General features: G+C 34.1%; 1 protein-coding gene across 4 annotated transcripts in view; it reads left to right on the top strand.

The window, feature by feature from the left end:
* LOC137652082 (uncharacterized) overlaps positions 1–17,500 on the top strand; it is a 405,633-nt gene that overhangs the window by 379,124 nt on the left and 9,009 nt on the right. For all 4 annotated transcript variants that reach the window (XM_068385300.1, XM_068385291.1, XM_068385292.1 and 1 more), the window contains 4 exons: positions 1–1,975; positions 10,328–12,006; positions 13,862–13,921; positions 16,695–16,807. The exon at positions 1–1,975 is cut by the window's left edge and continues 1,347 nt beyond it. In XM_068385300.1, the coding sequence (XP_068241401.1) occupies positions 1–1,975; positions 10,328–12,006; positions 13,862–13,921; positions 16,695–16,807 (3,827 nt within the window). The remainder of the gene's footprint in view (positions 1,976–10,327; positions 12,007–13,861; positions 13,922–16,694; positions 16,808–17,500) is intronic.

Genomic DNA, 17,500 nt, shown 5'->3' with positions numbered 1-17,500 from the left:
AATCTAGAAAAAATAGAATAAAAGGTGAAAATAAATACGAATTAAGCCAAGAGAACCAACCTATCCGCCAGACTTCGACATTTCCTCAAGATCGCCACGAGACAGGAGGAGTCAGCATCAGCAGCCTCCATGAAGGTGATATGGGATCACGCTCTAATCCATTGAATGTTGGGCGTGGATCAGTTTCAGGTCATCAAGGCTCAGGCGAGATGAGCCTATCGATATCCTTCGAGACATCCGCTGATTCCACGAAGGATAAGCAGGACAGAGAACCAAGACGACCAGAGCTTCCTGTTGGAGGTTCGATACCGATCGATGAAAATGATCCTTCGAGTAAGAGAGATCGCCAAAGCGATTCTGATATCAATATTCCAGAGTCTCCTTCAAGTGCCACTCGTGAGAAAAATCTCGGAGGAAATTACTCCATTCGACGAAAAGAGGATCCTCGATGCGATAAAACGCCTAACACTAGAATAAATTCTCCGTCAGACACTCTGCTACAGGATTTTTCAGAAAGGCGGAATGAGTTCACCGGAAAAGAACATGAGTCCCCTTCTACTGATAGTGCTATCAAACATAAGTTGGTTAAAACAAACGTAGGGGATTCAAGGAGAGAACAGAAAACGTTGAGAAATGCCTCCATTATTGACGAAGAAAGAGCTGTAGAAAGTTTAGAATACGACAGAATATCTGTATTAAAAGAAGAAAGTAAGATGCCTCCAGTTTCAATGAATATGGAACAAATACCTAAGAAAATCACCCCAATTTTAGAAGACCAAGGAATAACACATCTCACGCATAAAGCCGACGACGAATCACTTCAAAATATTTCTTACGCGAAGACAAAGATCAATAATCATCGCCCACTTTCATTTGATAACGATATTCTCGACACCCGATATAACGGGGAATTTTTGACAAAGGAAGAGAATCTAGTCCAGGCAGACAATGACACCCGAAGCCCCATTTACGCGGCGGGGAGACAGACACCCACTCACACTACGAAAAACAAAAACCAATCTAGATCCATCACCCTGAAAGACAGGAGACGTCAGCCTCAAAGTCCTTTACAAATAGGGAAAGCCGCCACAGCCACGACTGAAAACACTTCTGGTAGAGCCAAGGATGACAAAAACAGTCCAGAAGGAACTTTTGCCGATGTCCATAGTCCCCAAGGAGTCCGTTCGTCACGTCAACGGCATCGTCACCGACACCGTCACTTGCATCGGAAGAAAGACAGGAGAATGGATACGCTTCAGCGGCGGAAGAGGAATATCTTGGAGGGAAAATATGGTACTTTTAGAAAATGGGATAACCGCTATGAAGAAGAATCAAAGCAACATTACATTTTTGTACAAAACTTATATCCTATTTCTGTAGCCAAACATAAAAGGAGGGACAGAATGACATTAAATCATGAAAACAATATTCATAAGGATAAAAGTTCCATAAAAAGATTTATGAGTTTTAAAGGGAAAAATATGTTGATACATTGGATTAATAATAAATACAATCAAATGTGCAAAGACTTAAATGTTAGGCAATGCAACAATCTTCTTTATAACAAATTAATTGACCACAGTTACCATGAAAAAATTGTATGGCAACTCACAAAAAATATGAGCCCTAGAATGGTTACAAGGAATGAAATCAAGACACTAATTTTTAAAATGATAAGCCATAGAAAACAAAAGGATTTAAACAATGTTAGAGGGAAGGGGGAAAGATATGATAATACTCTACACGGTTGGACAATTAATAACAAAAACAACAATTCCTTCCTGTCCATCAGGAAGAGCTACTCAAATAAAGTTGTCAATACATCCGTTCCTCTGGGACCGCAGACCGACACGGGACACTTGGCAGAAGTAGATTCTGGTTTCCGAAGCAAGCGAGAACTCCGTAATCTTTTCGACGCCCCAAACATCACGTATCGGTGTTCGCCCTCCCAGAAGTATTGGCTCTTTGCCTCCAGGTAGGTTGTCCTTAAGCCTTTATACGGACAGAACTTGCAGAGGGAATTGTGAGCTTTAGCATGTGTGCTTATACATATATTAGGATATAGCGCAGGTATTTAGCTCTTGCATTAGTGTTTGAATTCCCGTTATTAATGTAAACGCTAGATTGCACTCGCAGTCATCAAGTATAGGCGTAGATGTTATTGTTGGAGAATGTATTAATTTGATTTAGTAAATGGGGTAGATCTACTGATTTAGCAGCCACAGTAGGACACAAAATTGTTATCTTATCAACTTGAAACATAGTTATAAATAGTCATTTACTATATCACAGAGATATTAGTATTCATATGACCCACTTTATATCTGTTTTGGCAGAGGAACACTCTTTGTAAATAAAAAATACCCCAACTAAAATTTTTGGCAAGTTTCTAAAAGTTCATATAAATGGTAATTTGTGTGTGTGTACATATTAAGGCAGTAATAGGAGACTTTTTCTGATTTAGACTTGAAACAATATCACAGGAGAACTACAAGTACACACACATACTCATATATGGTATATATAAATATATATATACATATATATATATATATATATATATATATATATATATATACACGCACATATATATACATACATATATATATATATATATATATATATATATTTATATATATATATATATATATATATATATATATATATATATACGTGTAAGCACATATACATACACACATGCATATGTATATGCATAAAAATATATAAAAAAATATATACATATATATACAGTATATATATATATATATATATATATATATATCTATATCTATATATATATATATATATATATATATATATATATATATACGTGGATAAATATATACACGTGGATAGATATATACTTATATATTTACTGTATATATATACATATATATATATATATATATATATATATATATATATATATATACTGTATACATATACATACATATGTATAGATCCACATGTATGCAGTAATACAGTATATACATATATCTAAATACATATGTATGCATATATATATATATACACATATATATACACCTGTGGATAGATATATACTTATATATATATATATATATATATATATATATATATATATATATATACATACATATATATATAGATCCACATGTATTTAGTGTATACAGTATATGCATATATCTAAATACATATGTATATATATGCATATATATATACAGTATATATGTATATATATATATATATATATATATATATATATATATATATATATATATCGAAACATACATATATATATATATATATATATATATATATATATATATCTCCTCCTACGCCTATTGACGCAAAGGGCCTCGGTTAGATTTCTCTAGTCGTCTCTATCTTGAGCTTTTAAATTAATACTTCTCCATTCATCATCTCCTACTTCACGATTCATAGTCCTCAACTATGTAGGTCTGGGTCTTCCAACTCCTCTAGTGCCTTGTGGAGCCGAGTTGAAAGTTTGGTGTACTAGTCTTTCTTGAGTAGTGCGGAGAGCATGCCCAAACCATCTCCATCTACCTCTCATCATAATCTCATCCACATAAAGCACTCGAGTAATCTCTCTTATAGTTTCATTTCTAATCCTGTCCTGCCAATTAACTCTCAATATTCTTCTCAGTGCTTTATTCTCAAAATCTACAAAATTTGTTGGTTATTGTTTCATGTCCATACAATAACACCGATCTCGCTAAACTGATATATAGCCTGAGATTTGATTTCTAAATTCTATTCAACCTAGCCATTATCTGATTTGCATTTTTCAATCTTTCATCAAACTCAAGTTCTAAAGATCCTGTATTAGAGATCACAGTTCCTAAATATTTAAATGATTCCACATCATTAATCCTTTCTCCTTCCAATGATATTTCATCTTCCATTTCATATTCCGTTCTATTCATCTCTGTCTATCTTCTATTCATCTTGAGCCCAATCTCATGTGACATTTCATGCATTCTGGTAAGCACGCTTTGCAAGTTCTGTGGTGTTTTATTAATAAGGGCAGCACCATGAGCATACTCTAGGTCCGCCAATTTAATGTTACGAATCCAGTCCAATCCTTCTCGGCCATTCCCAACTGCTCTATGCATTACAAATCCATGAGGAAGATAAACAATAAAGGTGACAACACATTCCTTTGGAGTCCTCCACTGTTCACTGGCAATTCATTTGATAGGACTCCATTAACATTAACTTTGCACTTGCTATGCTCATGAACAGACCTAATCAAATTTACACATTTAAGAGGAATTCCAAAATAACACAGGACTCTTCACAAAATTGGCCGGTGCACACTATCAAAGGCTTTTTCATAGTCCACAAATGCCATCAAAAGTGAACTTCTATCTTCTACACATTGCTCTACATGTCTTGAAATGAAAATTTGGTCAGTAACTTCAGCCTTTTCGAAATCTTGCTAGTTCATCTCTTAGCTTTTCATCAATCTTTCTCTCTAGTCTCTTTAGAATGAGCAAACTATATATTTTCATGATAACCGAAGTAAGTTTGATGCCTTTGTAATTATTACAATCAGTCAGATCTTTTCCATTTTCTCCAACGCTCATAGCTCCCATTCATCAGGTTTTGCCTCTTCATGCCACATTCTACAAAATAATCTTGTAAGTATTCTGGGAGTCAAAATCATTTCAGCAGTTATTCCATGGTATCCAGGGTCTTTCTATCTGTTGAGTTTTTTAACGATAGCTTCGACTTCAAACACTGAATTCATTCATGGGCACATCAAGGTTTTCCTCAGTTTCAGGCATATCAATCAGATTATTCCTTTCATATCTCCTGTTCATGACCTCAGTAAAGTGTTCCATCTGACGTTTCCTTTCTTCAACTTCTGTCGTTATAACAGACCCATCTCTCTTTTTGATGGGTATATGCTTCTTCTTTTTTGCCCCGGTAGAGATTTCATTAATAATTCTATATGCAAATTTTTATACCATAGCCACTCACTGAATTCATAGCTATGTCAACCTCATCTGCTCTCCTGTCTAAATATTCTCTCCAGTCCTTCCTGATTTTTCGTTTGACATCACTATCAATACTGGAATACTTAGCATGCTCTACCTTGTTATTTTCATTACTTCCTCGGAACTTTCAATAATGGATTTCTGGGTTTGTCTCCTTTTTATAGTATCCAAAATATCATTTGATATCCATGGTTTTCTCCTTGTAAATGCATGTCCAAAATGTTCCCTACAAACTGTCTGATATATGTTCTTAATATCACACTATTCTTCGTTAAGTGTATGCTCTTCGTCTCTTAGTCTCAAAGACTGCAAATCAATTCAATTGCAAAGGTTTCTTTATGGTTATCTTCTGAAGGCTTATTTGTATGAAACCTAGGTATTCTATCTACATTTCTATCAGGTGCTTGCAGTTTTAATTTCAGTGTGGACATGAGGAGCTGGTAATCACTGCAAATATCTGCACCTCTATATATATATAATAGCTTCTTACATTTCTCAGAATCCGCCTTCTCTCTTTATTAATGGCTATGTGATTTATTTTCTTTTCTTAATTGCCACGTGGCAAAGTCCATGTATATTTGTTGATGTCCTTGTGCTGGAAAAGAGTATCTCCAATAACAAAATTTGTTGTTGAACAAAAGCTTATAAAATGTGCTCTATTTTCCTTTGCAACTTCGGAAGACCCTTAAAACCCCATCATGTTCTCTATACCTTGATTATTCCTTTTAACTTTTGCATTAAAGTCACCAATTACAATTTTCATCTCTCTCTGGGATCTCATCTATTACACACAGAGTATTCATCTTTCCTTTCTTCATTTGTTGGTGCATAGCAAACTATAATACTTATGTCGCACTGCTTTGATTCAAACTTTGCGAGTAACAATCTACTATTTAAAGCTCTCCATTCCGTTAATGCCTTTTCTGCTCTTGGTGTCATTACCATTCCTACCCCTTCTCTTTCAATTCCATCTGTTCTTTCTGAGTAGATTTAGACACTGCCTTGGTCAAGATTTCTTTACCAATCCCCTTACAACGTGTTTCACCAAGATATCCAAACTACATTTCATAAATTCATTCTCCACTTGCAGTAATTTCCCCCCAATCTGATTCATGGTGTTAACATTCCATTTACCAATTTTCAATTTTTCTTTAGTATTTATAAACCAGGAGATTCTTAGCACCCCGCTACGCCCGGGACTGGCGGCCATTCTGTCATTTTCTCTTTCCATAAACTGACTAATTACATAGACGATTAATTGGCTTAATTCATCAAAGGATAGCCAGTTCCTTGTGATGCACAATGCCTTTCAAACTAAGGCAAATGACCCCTGCCGGTTCATACTGATTCCAGTAACATCATCTCCCAGGCATCGAGAGTAGAAGCCAAAGAGACATCTTGTCTATCGCCTTAAACCCAATCCGTCATCCTGCAGCCAGTGACTTCATCGAGATTTGGAGGGCATTTCTTCCATACCCAAAGTTCTCGTTACTCCACCAGGTTGTTCCTACGCTTATACTCTTATACCTGTTGGTAAACATGGATTGCTAAGATATATCGCCTCGCATGGTATATAAAAGTATATATATATATATATATATATATATATATATATATATATATATATATATATATATGTACAGTATATATATATATATATGTATGTATATATATATATATATATATATATATATATATATACATATATGTATATATATAAATCTGATGCAAATAAATTCTATGTCGTAGGTTAAAAATGTGTGTTATTTAAAATATCAGAGCCAATTTTATAGCTTTCGTCCTTCATCTGTGGACTTGATCACTGAAATTATAATAAATATATAAGTCAGGTACTTATGTGAGAAGAAATATATAAACACCTCAAATAAATACCCATACAGTTAATACAGATTTGAAAATATTTAATTAAAGAAAAGGTGATTTTTCGGTTTAACTCATCCTTTCACTTGAGCACTGTTTCGATAATCCTGTCTTTATCAAGTGATTATTAATTGCGTTGATATTATTCTTTGTATATTTGAGAGCTCAGCTAAAATTATGATGAAATGACTGAATAAATATTTTTTTAAATACTATATAAATATAAAACAGGAAAAGAAAAATCTAAAATATTTTAACGTTCCAGATATCTTATAAATATTATTAGGAAAATAGCAGAGATACCCAGCATTACCCGGGTGTAGGATTAAAAAGCAATATCAGTATATGCTACTGGTCGATTTATGTAAGTTTTCTCTGTGATGACTTAATTTGAAACATTTTTTTTTAACTCCTAGATACTCTTATCGCCCAATACAAGTATCTCATTTGTGGAAACTGTACAACTGTGAAGATGTAGCATTTCCTATGTGAAGGTGGAGAGGATATTGTAACAAAGTCAGCCGAATATTCCCTCCACTGCAACACAATCCACGATGTTCATTCTTTCTTTTCAGAGCATCATAGTGATTACATTTTTTTGACATCAAGCCAATTTGTACTATCTCTTCTGTTTCTTATCATGTCTTGGGTAATAGGTGAAGGCACCAAGACGCCATTGTTCTGCATTAAACGGACGTCCTCTAACTTCTGCACGCCTCTCTCTATCAATTTGTTGATTATTCTTTGCTTCTTCCTATGTTTGTTGGTTTCACTGAGCAATCATTCTTTGTCAGTTAGCCTAAAGTCAAGTTATTTTTTTATTTCTCGATTCCTGATTATCTTCAAAACAAGAATTTCCTTAGTCTTCGTCTTATTCTTCCCATGCAGCTGCTATTCTGCTGGCATTAATGTTCCCTCTATCTGAATTTTTAAGAGGGTGAGGGTTCTGCCTCCTCCCCATAGTTTCCTTAAGGGGCACTAATAGATTTCAGACCACTTTCATTGTCTTTCTTGGAAATTTTTACATATGTATACACTTTTAGTTTTAACATAAACTTATATATATTTCCCTTTAAAGTGAATGGGGTTCTGTGCACCATAGCACTCTTAAGAGGGCATTTAGAGATTCGGGACCACTTCTATTGACTTCCTCGGAAAATTTTTACATTAGAATACCATTTTAATTTTTCTGTAAAATTGGATATATCTAAACTTTTAAGAGGCTGGGGGGGGGGGAGGTCTGCTTCCATAGCTCTCTTGGGGGGGGGGGGGGTCACTTAGAAATTCGAGACCACTTGCATTATCTTCCTCGGAAAATTTTATACAAGAGTACTCTTTTAGATTTTATATAGATTCTCTAACTCTTTGTATGGGGAACACACATACAAAAACAGAGATATTGCCTATATATATATATATATATATATATATATATATATATATATATATGTGTGTGTGTGTGTGTGTGTGTGTGTGTGTGTGTGTATATATGTATGTATGTATGTATATATATATATATATATATATATCATTAACATCATTGTCATTATCTTTATTATTATTATTATTATTATTATTATCATTATCATTATTATTATTATTATTATTATTATTATTATTATTATTATTATTATTATTATTGTTGTTGTTGTAATAAAGTTGAAAAAGTCTAGAGGATTACCCTGCCCGATTTCATGGAATATAGTTTCAGGGAATAGCGGCGTTAGCTTTCTCGATAAAAAATTCCTAAGGTTCGATCATTAAATACTCTGTTAGTTCCTTGTACAATCTTTTTATAGGGAACACACGTACAACACACACATACACGCAGACAGGGCCGATTATATAAATGTAGATTAACCGAGTTCCGTTGTATGAGCACGGCATTTCTTCTGAGCTTGTCAGCTAATTCTTCTAATTTACCTATATTGTTTTTCGCCGTGATGAATATGTCATCAATATAGTTTCCGTAGATTACTGGCCTTTTTGTATTCTCAGGTGTTTTCTTCGACGGTTGCTATGTAATTATTTGAAACAGTCCCAGGAGAAGATCCCGTGGCTACACTATCTTTTTTGTCGAAATTGTTTGTTCAGAGAACGCAAAAAGCCCAAATCTACGGACGCTATAACAATGACGTATTCTTCACTACGAAAATCAATAAGACTCAAAAGAATTAGCTGAAAAACCTAAAAGAAATTTTGTGCTCAACTTTACAACGGAATTCAATTAATTTCCTCATAAATTTCGTATAATCTCTGCAATGTTGAAATATTTTTAATTACCGTTTTTCTTTTTCTTTTTTTCATAATTTCTAAAATATCACTGTTGGATTAATTAATCATTATTTTAGCTGAACCCTCAAATACAAAAGGAATTATAATAACGTATATTAATAATCACTTGATAATGGGTTAGGTGATATGAAAATAGTTGTTTTCGATAAAAAAAAATATTGGATTTTTGTAGCTATTAAATGAGGGAATATTTTTTTCCTTATTCTAATTTCTTATGAATATAGTTAAGATTCTTGTGTTTTGCTAAGTATATGGTTTGCATATAAATTAGTATAAAACGTACTTCTCCAACAATGCTCAGTCTCCTCTTTGCCTATGTAAAACGAACTCATTCAAGGAATTATAAAGTAGAATGTTATTGGTTGCCATTTTTTCTTTTATTTAGAAAAAATAAAATTCCATGATTTTCAAACGAAAAAATATTAGCTTCCCCGGCCTGTTAAATAGTGAAATGTTAAATGCAAGAAATATAAAAAAGGTATATGAAGAAATATGAAAACAGGAAAAACATGTACGGTTTGAGAAAAAAAAATATAAGAATTTTGAAAGTAAATATATTGAAATTCATATCTGCGTACTTATTTCAAAGTTTTATTTGACCTCTGCCTCTATGAAAATTAGTACAGAGTATGCTTTCACTGTAACCAATATAATTACAAGTATTTTCTATACTTAGTCGGCTGCTGTCAATCATTTTCGTTCTAGTATGATCAAAATAGTTCTAGCAATTACCTTATCAAGAGTGAAGAGGTAACAGAAATACTATCATTATTTAGATATCGATGTAGGCAATTCTTTCAAAACGCCTATACAATAGACAAATAACTTGATTTTCACACCTATTGTTAATTTCAATATGCAAATGCCTCATATCCGCAATTGTAATTATGACTATCTGAAGAAAAGTGCCTGAATTTTCCATTCCCTTCTCAGAACACTTACGCCACTGGAATTCTATTCATGAAATTCTTTCAAACTGTCATTTTATAGATTATCTGAAACCATTATCTGATAGGCATAATGTCAAAATCTGGCTACTGGTGATGTAAGAAGTTTAGCTGCCACATTGCTTTATAATACAACTTGCATATATATTCTCTAAGTTTCAGACTCTTTTCAGGTATTTAATAGCAACTTTGTCTCAACAGTTTGGCCATGGGAATCTACCCAGCTAGAGTGAAAGTCCTTCAGAGCGGCAATATAGTTAGGATATCTCCTACTCCAAAGGATCTCATTACTACTCCTTCCCCACCAACAGCAACAACACCCCGCCATCGATCTGATATTCCTCTTGAAGAGGAATACCCAGAACTCACAGCAGGTTACGATGCTGTTGATCTCTCCGAACCAGAAGAGCACGTGACGGAGGCTGGTATGCCAATACCCTCTCCTCCTCCAGAAATGCCTCGCAGGCCCTCGTTGCCCCCCGGGTCGCCTTCAACGCCTCCTATGGTAATAACAAGCAAGTGGATGGAAGAAACTTTGTCTAAAGTGAAGAATGTAGTAGACTCCATCCTCAAAGCCATAGGTTCAAGAGAGGCGTATGTAGAGGCTTTGAACGATGACGGAACAGCCACTCGAATTGACGTAGATATACAGCGCAAGCGACCGACTCAAGGCCAGCCACCTTCCAGAGGGCAACAGCCAGGAGCTCTCCCAAGAAGAAGGAGGCCAGGTAGAAAAGGAATAAGTCGTCGCAGGAAACCCATAGGAGGAGGGAGGGAAGGAATGGCGGGGAGCCATCAAATGGGAATCAGTGGTAATGACACGATGACTATAACCCGTAGGGAGAGTGATATTGGAGATGATAGACGCAAAACACCAGATCAAAGATCGGATGCAAGAAATGGAAGTAGTAGTTCAATAAATGGAGTCCAGACCTATGATGTAACGCTTAACAGAACTTTAAACCTTAGCCATAATGTTCCTTTAGATGTTAGTAATATCGAATTAACCAGTCAAAGTGTTCCTAATGTTGGTTTTAGTAGTAATATAACAATGACTTCAGACAGTACAAGTGGCGTTCTCTCAGAGGACCTGAATTTGATAGAATCAGATTTAGTAGTAAATCATTCTTCTTCTGATAGTATAACTGAAATCAAAAGTAACAGTTCTGCACCGTCCAAAAAGACTTTGTCGTCCGTCACGGACTTACTGTTTACTGTACCAAATGAAAGGGTTATTAACCCTGCTGAAGACAGCCAAGTGAAAAGTGAAATCAAATCAACGGAGAAGCTGATACGTACGTCACTGGAGGACTTGCTTTTTCGTGTTCCTGCTAACAAGCAGCATCCTGACTCTGAAGTGGAGGGAAGCTCTCTTCAGGATTCTAATATTACTGAGGGTCATCCGCAAGAGGATTCGTCTTCAGACGTATCGAGAACAGGATCTGTGACTGAACATTCCACAAATACCTCTCCATTAGAGGAAAGAAAAGAACCTACGCTGGTCACATCGAGAGCTCCAACTATAAATCAAAAGGACGCCGTTTCTATTCAAGACCCCCATAAGAATTCCATAGAAAACGAACCTCCCGTCCCTACTTCTCAGGCCATAGAAAACGAAAGTCTTGCGGGAGATTCTTCTATTCAAAAACTTGATTTGATACTGCGAACAGCTTGTTTACCTGTAGGTTCGATTGGCAGGTTCAAAGTGCAGGACGTGACCTACCTCGTGACCGGCTTAGGCCCCGGTTCTGATGGGGAAGACTGTTGGAGAGAAGTCTCAAACGTAGTAAAAACGCACATTAAGCTTCCTTCATTAAATCACACGACGCTCCTGGCTACGACAGCGTTTTACTTCGTTGCAGCCAATGCAAACTTAATAGGTAAGATAGCATAGTAATAATGCAATTTATTAGACAAATCGTTATATTAAATGAACTAATGTCAATGATCCTGCAATATGATAAGGTACTAATATGTAAAACATATCTTTATTTTCCAGTTTTCGTTTGCAGAAGTTGTCGATTTCATTTCTTTCGATATAGCTATCTATTCAATGTGCTAATCTCACACCAACAGCACAAGCTTCCACGTTAAGAAGAATGATAAAATTTTTTCAGGAAAATTTTGGGAATTAATCCTACTTGAAAAGAGGGAAAATGATACTCGAGGAAAATAACAACAAAGATGGTTTTAAAAGAACAAAGTCAATGAGTGAAATTTTCAAAATTGTAGAATATTTTACTTCACGGTATAAGGACATTATTCATAAAAGGAGATTGAAAACCGTTCTAAACAATAATGAATATGCATTTTTTAGTAACACGATATTGTTAATAATGATAGCAATATTGCTATACATCGTGATATCAACAGCAATTGTGTTTTACTGGTTAGTAAAGCCAAAATAAACATTCTACTTCCCCCTGAACCTATTAAAAATGAATGCCAAAGTGAAAAAAGGCCCAATAACCCTACAAAATATCAGCGGTAGAAATAGGAGGAGAAAAGGTGATGTGTGACCCCACTGAGAGATGCAGACGTGTTACATGAATAGAAGAAAATTATTCTTTAGAAATATGTCATACATTCATGCACTCAAGCCTTGCTACTTACGTGAATTATATGCTAATGTTTACATTAGCATTATAGTTACTGTCGTATTATTTTAGCATACAGCAAGAAAGAGAGAAATTATTATCAACATGCTACTATTACCATATATGAATTTATTACAATTGCCAATTATATAATATTTTCTTTCATAGCATTATTAGTAATCTAGTAAAAGAAAGAGACAGATGTTTAATAATTCTAGGTCAATATTTACATAAAAATCGTACCCATACAAGCGTGCCAACGTTCCGGTTGACGCCTTTTTTCGAAAGGGCAGCGCGGGATTAATCTAAAGTAGCCTTAATCCGAATCCTCCTAAAAACGGAATTGGGAATTGTGGAAGTGGAAGAGTTGCCGAATGCCAGCTGGCTGTAGCTTCAATCAACTGCTAAATCCCAGATGACCACAGTCAGCTCTCTCTCTCTCTCTCTCTCTCTCTCTCTCTCTCTCTCTCTCTCTCTCTCTCTCTCTCTTCGTATGTATACATTTTAGAAATGATACAATCATGTATATACATATTTTCCCCATGGTATACTTTAAAGATACCGCATAAATTGTAAATTTCATTGTAGCAGCTTTGATTCTGAAAACATTTCACTGCTTCAAAAGCTATTAAATGATGGAATGGTACATTCAATACATACAAAAATACATCCTTAAGTATGAGATTTATATTCAAACGGTTTTTATCTTTTTTGTTCTCTAAACTACGAACAATATTAAGCTTGATATTTATTCTAATCACTAGTTTGGTTTGTCATCTGCACTGAATATTGCATTTCAAATGTGACTACATAAAGAATAGCCTCTTTCGCCTTCATTAGACTCAATGATGCTCTGAAACTCCGTTTGATTGGTGTGAAAAGGTCAAAGATCATTAGAGGGAGAATTGTATTAAACTGGCATTGAGTTCGTGGTCGATGTTTGTTTGTTTCAAAGGCTATTCCATTACCTCCGTCTCTTTCGACTAAAGCCTAACATACTGTATAATATAGTGAAAAAAAAAATTAAATTCTTTTATCTTGACGAGTTTTCTTGTTTGGTAAAAGAAAATAATTCCATAGTGGGACTGGATTATGACCGAACGCAAGTTGCACTCATTTTCTTTCTTTCTTTTTCCAGAACCTGATATGGCATATGGCTTCGTGCGTGTGGAGCAGTTTAGAATAGCTGCTAATATTAGTAAGTATAGACAACAATTTTTCTTTTTATCAAATATCTCTCAAAGATGTGATTCTTCTTATGTAAAAGTGATTTAACCCCTGTAATTGCAATTTTAATGAGGAAATAAAGTAGAAAAAAAAATAGAAATGATTAAATCAAGAACACATATGAAGGAAACGAGATACCATTATTCGAAGACAGCCTTCAATTACACCATAAAAGAACAAGAGAGGCATATTAATAATTACTGAATAAACTAATATGTTGTCATAAGAACTGAAGAACGAGCCGAATAAAGAAACCAGAATATTAATAACCTTTAGTGAAATTGACTTGTAAAGCATGTAAAGAAATCTGGACAGATGTACAAATATTAGTCTAAAGGCATTTTGCCAAGTAAGCTGATGATTTTGCAACTAGAAATAACATTTTCAACTAATTAATGAATGAATAAAAAACTTATCTGTAATTAAAAAGAATACTTGAATGAATGATTAAGAAATAAACAAAATTAATATAGGAATCAATAATAACGTAAATGAAATTAGATAAAATAATGAGATGAAATCGGAATATAGTCTAAAGAGAAACGAATGTATCAGTAACTCAATGAATGAACAGGAAGATTTACAATCGGCATACACTGATGAAGTTGTTTATACATATTATAAATAAAAAAATTCATCACTACATGTCAAATTAATTATATCATGAAGATTAATCAGGAAATACATTTCATGATCATATTTAGAGACTTGTGAATACATATACCAATAGAAAGTAAAATTCGAAGAGTAGACTAAACATAAACCAAAGATTGTTATTATTCCGATGACCTTACAGATTCTGTGCAAGAAATGATAGTGCAACTATGGGGATCCTATGCTACTAAAGGAGGGTCGATAAATGCCAGCCATGTTGAATGAGTCGATTGAACGTTTGAACAACAATTTGATTTTCATACAAGAAAAGCTACAGTAAAATACATCTTGCTGCTGTACGTTGATACTGATTTTAACCATGCTAATGCAGTTCCAATAAGCAGACGAACAGACATAATTTTCTGACTCATAACTTTTTTACCTTGCCAATCCAGAATATCAATGCCATTGCTGATGCTCATTAAACAGACTTTCCACGCTAAAGACCAAAAAAATGGTTCAATAATACCTACTATATCTGAAGCTTATGACACCTTGTTACTATTATCATTACAATAATTAACAATACTATAAAAAAAAAATCCATTATAGGGAAAGGTAAAAATGACAATGTTAGACGAATGATATTGGTATTTCGTGGTAAAACTATGAAGTATGGGTGGTTGGCGGCTAAATGTCTACAGTTGCGGAGTAAAAATGTTTTACCATTATCAGTTTTGATCCATGAAAAGGGCAGTGCAGACGGTAGTAAGATGTAAACAGTTTCACGCATAACTTTCACAATGCATTTTATTTTACAAAGGAATCAATACAAACGCGTTAACCGAGAAGACGAGATATTTCAAAACACTTCTCCTACCACACAGCCATAAAGAATTCTGAATAACTTTACAATTATTGTCATTAGGTGTTCTGTTCATCCGTTGATTTTTTTTTATTTCTAAGAAACGGTGTGTGCCTCAGGACCCTATTGAAGGGTCGCATTGATCGTCATCAGTGTGTCACTCAGTGAATTGGATCTGTTTTATCTGGAAAGTAATTAAGCGACAATTCGCACAGACAGCCAGATATTCGCCATCCACTTTTCATTAAAAAGATACTGCTAACCCTCAAAAAAGAAAGAACAATCCCATTTATTATTCCGTAATAACACACTCCCTAACTCCACACTTTTCTTGCACATATTTTGATTAATCAACATTCATCTATTGTCCATTTGTCCAACTTCTCAGTCAGCGAGTTCTAGTAAGGTGTATTTGTATTTTGTCTATTTCGTATGTATGCAATCATCACATGATTTTCATACATTCTATTTTAAGTGTTATGCCTCTTATTTTATTTGTCTCGGCTCTTGTGGATAGTCGTATTCTAACTTACCTAATCGATATAATTTCTTATTTTTGGGATATTATCAACTAATTTTGGTTCATGTGTATTCTATACAACCAAGTTGAATTTCTCTGTATATCTTGCTTTAGTCTGACATCTGATGTACGTTTCTTATATTGGTTTTTATAGCCCCTAACTTTTTTCGATTGCCTCAGAGCCTTTGGATACAGTCATCGCTATACAAGATGAAGACTTTCCTTTGTAAACTGCGGATAATCATCATTGTTGTTTACAGCAACCTAATTCTAACAAGCGTACTTGTTTGAGTTTGTATGAAATCACGGAGAGACTTTATCTCTCAATCACCTTTGACTCTTGTAGGGATATTCGTATCTAAGAAGTGTAAGGAAGTCAAAAAGTTAGAGGTAAAAAAATTTCTATACCTATATATCTATTTGTTTCCTACTTTGATTAATATTTTGCAGAGGAAAGGGGAGTGTACGTTAACACGGCATTTTAACGAAGAAAATATGTGATTTTCTCAGTGGAAATTTTCTGTATACCTCATAGAATACAGTGGTTTGAATGTATCGAATAGAGTGTATTTCTATTTGGAAGAAAATACAGTACAGTATAATAGCATCAAAAGTAATAGCCTTTACAAGATAAAACTGAATTTTCGTTTCTAAATCCAGTCTTTTTCCTCGTCTCTGGAAATCATCCTTGGATGATTCACATTTTTTTCCTAGCAGCTTCTAAACGGATTATTTCAGAGACTAATTTCCTACTTCATTCCGCAGTGTGTTCGCGAAAGGCAGAAGAACTTCCGGATCCTCTTGCCTGTCTGGACTATCAGTACATAGCTGCCTTGTTAACTCATGGACTACAGCTCCCTGGCCACACAGAAATATTGGTAATTATATCAGGGTTTTTTTTTTTCTTTTTATTCCCCAATAACGTCACTTAACTTCCCTCAACAAGAGTTCCAAATGTCTATAAATTCTAACGAACAGACACTGGGAGCGATTCTGTTCACATATAATAATTTTCTATAAAAAAAAAAAATATTTTTCAAGAGAAGTCAGCGTTGCTAAATTTCATTTTACTTCATCCATTTGTTGCTCCTTCTACATAGTACTGTATTACACTTTTCTGCCACCATTAATTATTTAGTTATACATTTACTTACTTTGTTCTTTAAATGAGTTTCTTTATCACATTCAACATTAAAATCATATTGACTCCTACGCTTTAAAGATAACACTCTTTCAGCAACGTTCACGGAATTTTTCAAGACCTAAGTTCAGGGATAAGAGTTAAATATTACTGAAAAAAAGATTTTAAAAAATAGAGAAAGGAAAAAAGGAATATAAGTGTTATCATGAAAAAATATGATCTCACGATGATTTGTACATAAATTTGAAGACTACATGATGTACATCACTCAGTTTACAAATCTTTGTAGCTTACAAAAGATAGTTTTTCAACCAGTTAGCCATCATTACGGATTCAACAAATCATCAATGTTTTTTTTTTTTTTTTTTTTTTTTTTTTGCCTGTTCAATTCATCATTCTACAAAACTCTATTCTCAGTTTTGAAGATCAA

Source organism: Palaemon carinicauda, chromosome 1 (genome assembly GCF_036898095.1).
Source record: "Palaemon carinicauda isolate YSFRI2023 chromosome 1, ASM3689809v2, whole genome shotgun sequence".
In the NCBI taxonomy this organism is placed as follows: domain Eukaryota; kingdom Metazoa; phylum Arthropoda; class Malacostraca; order Decapoda; family Palaemonidae; genus Palaemon; species Palaemon carinicauda.
The sequence above is the reverse complement of the archived record's forward strand: the minus strand, read 5'-3'. Positions and strand labels throughout refer to the sequence as shown.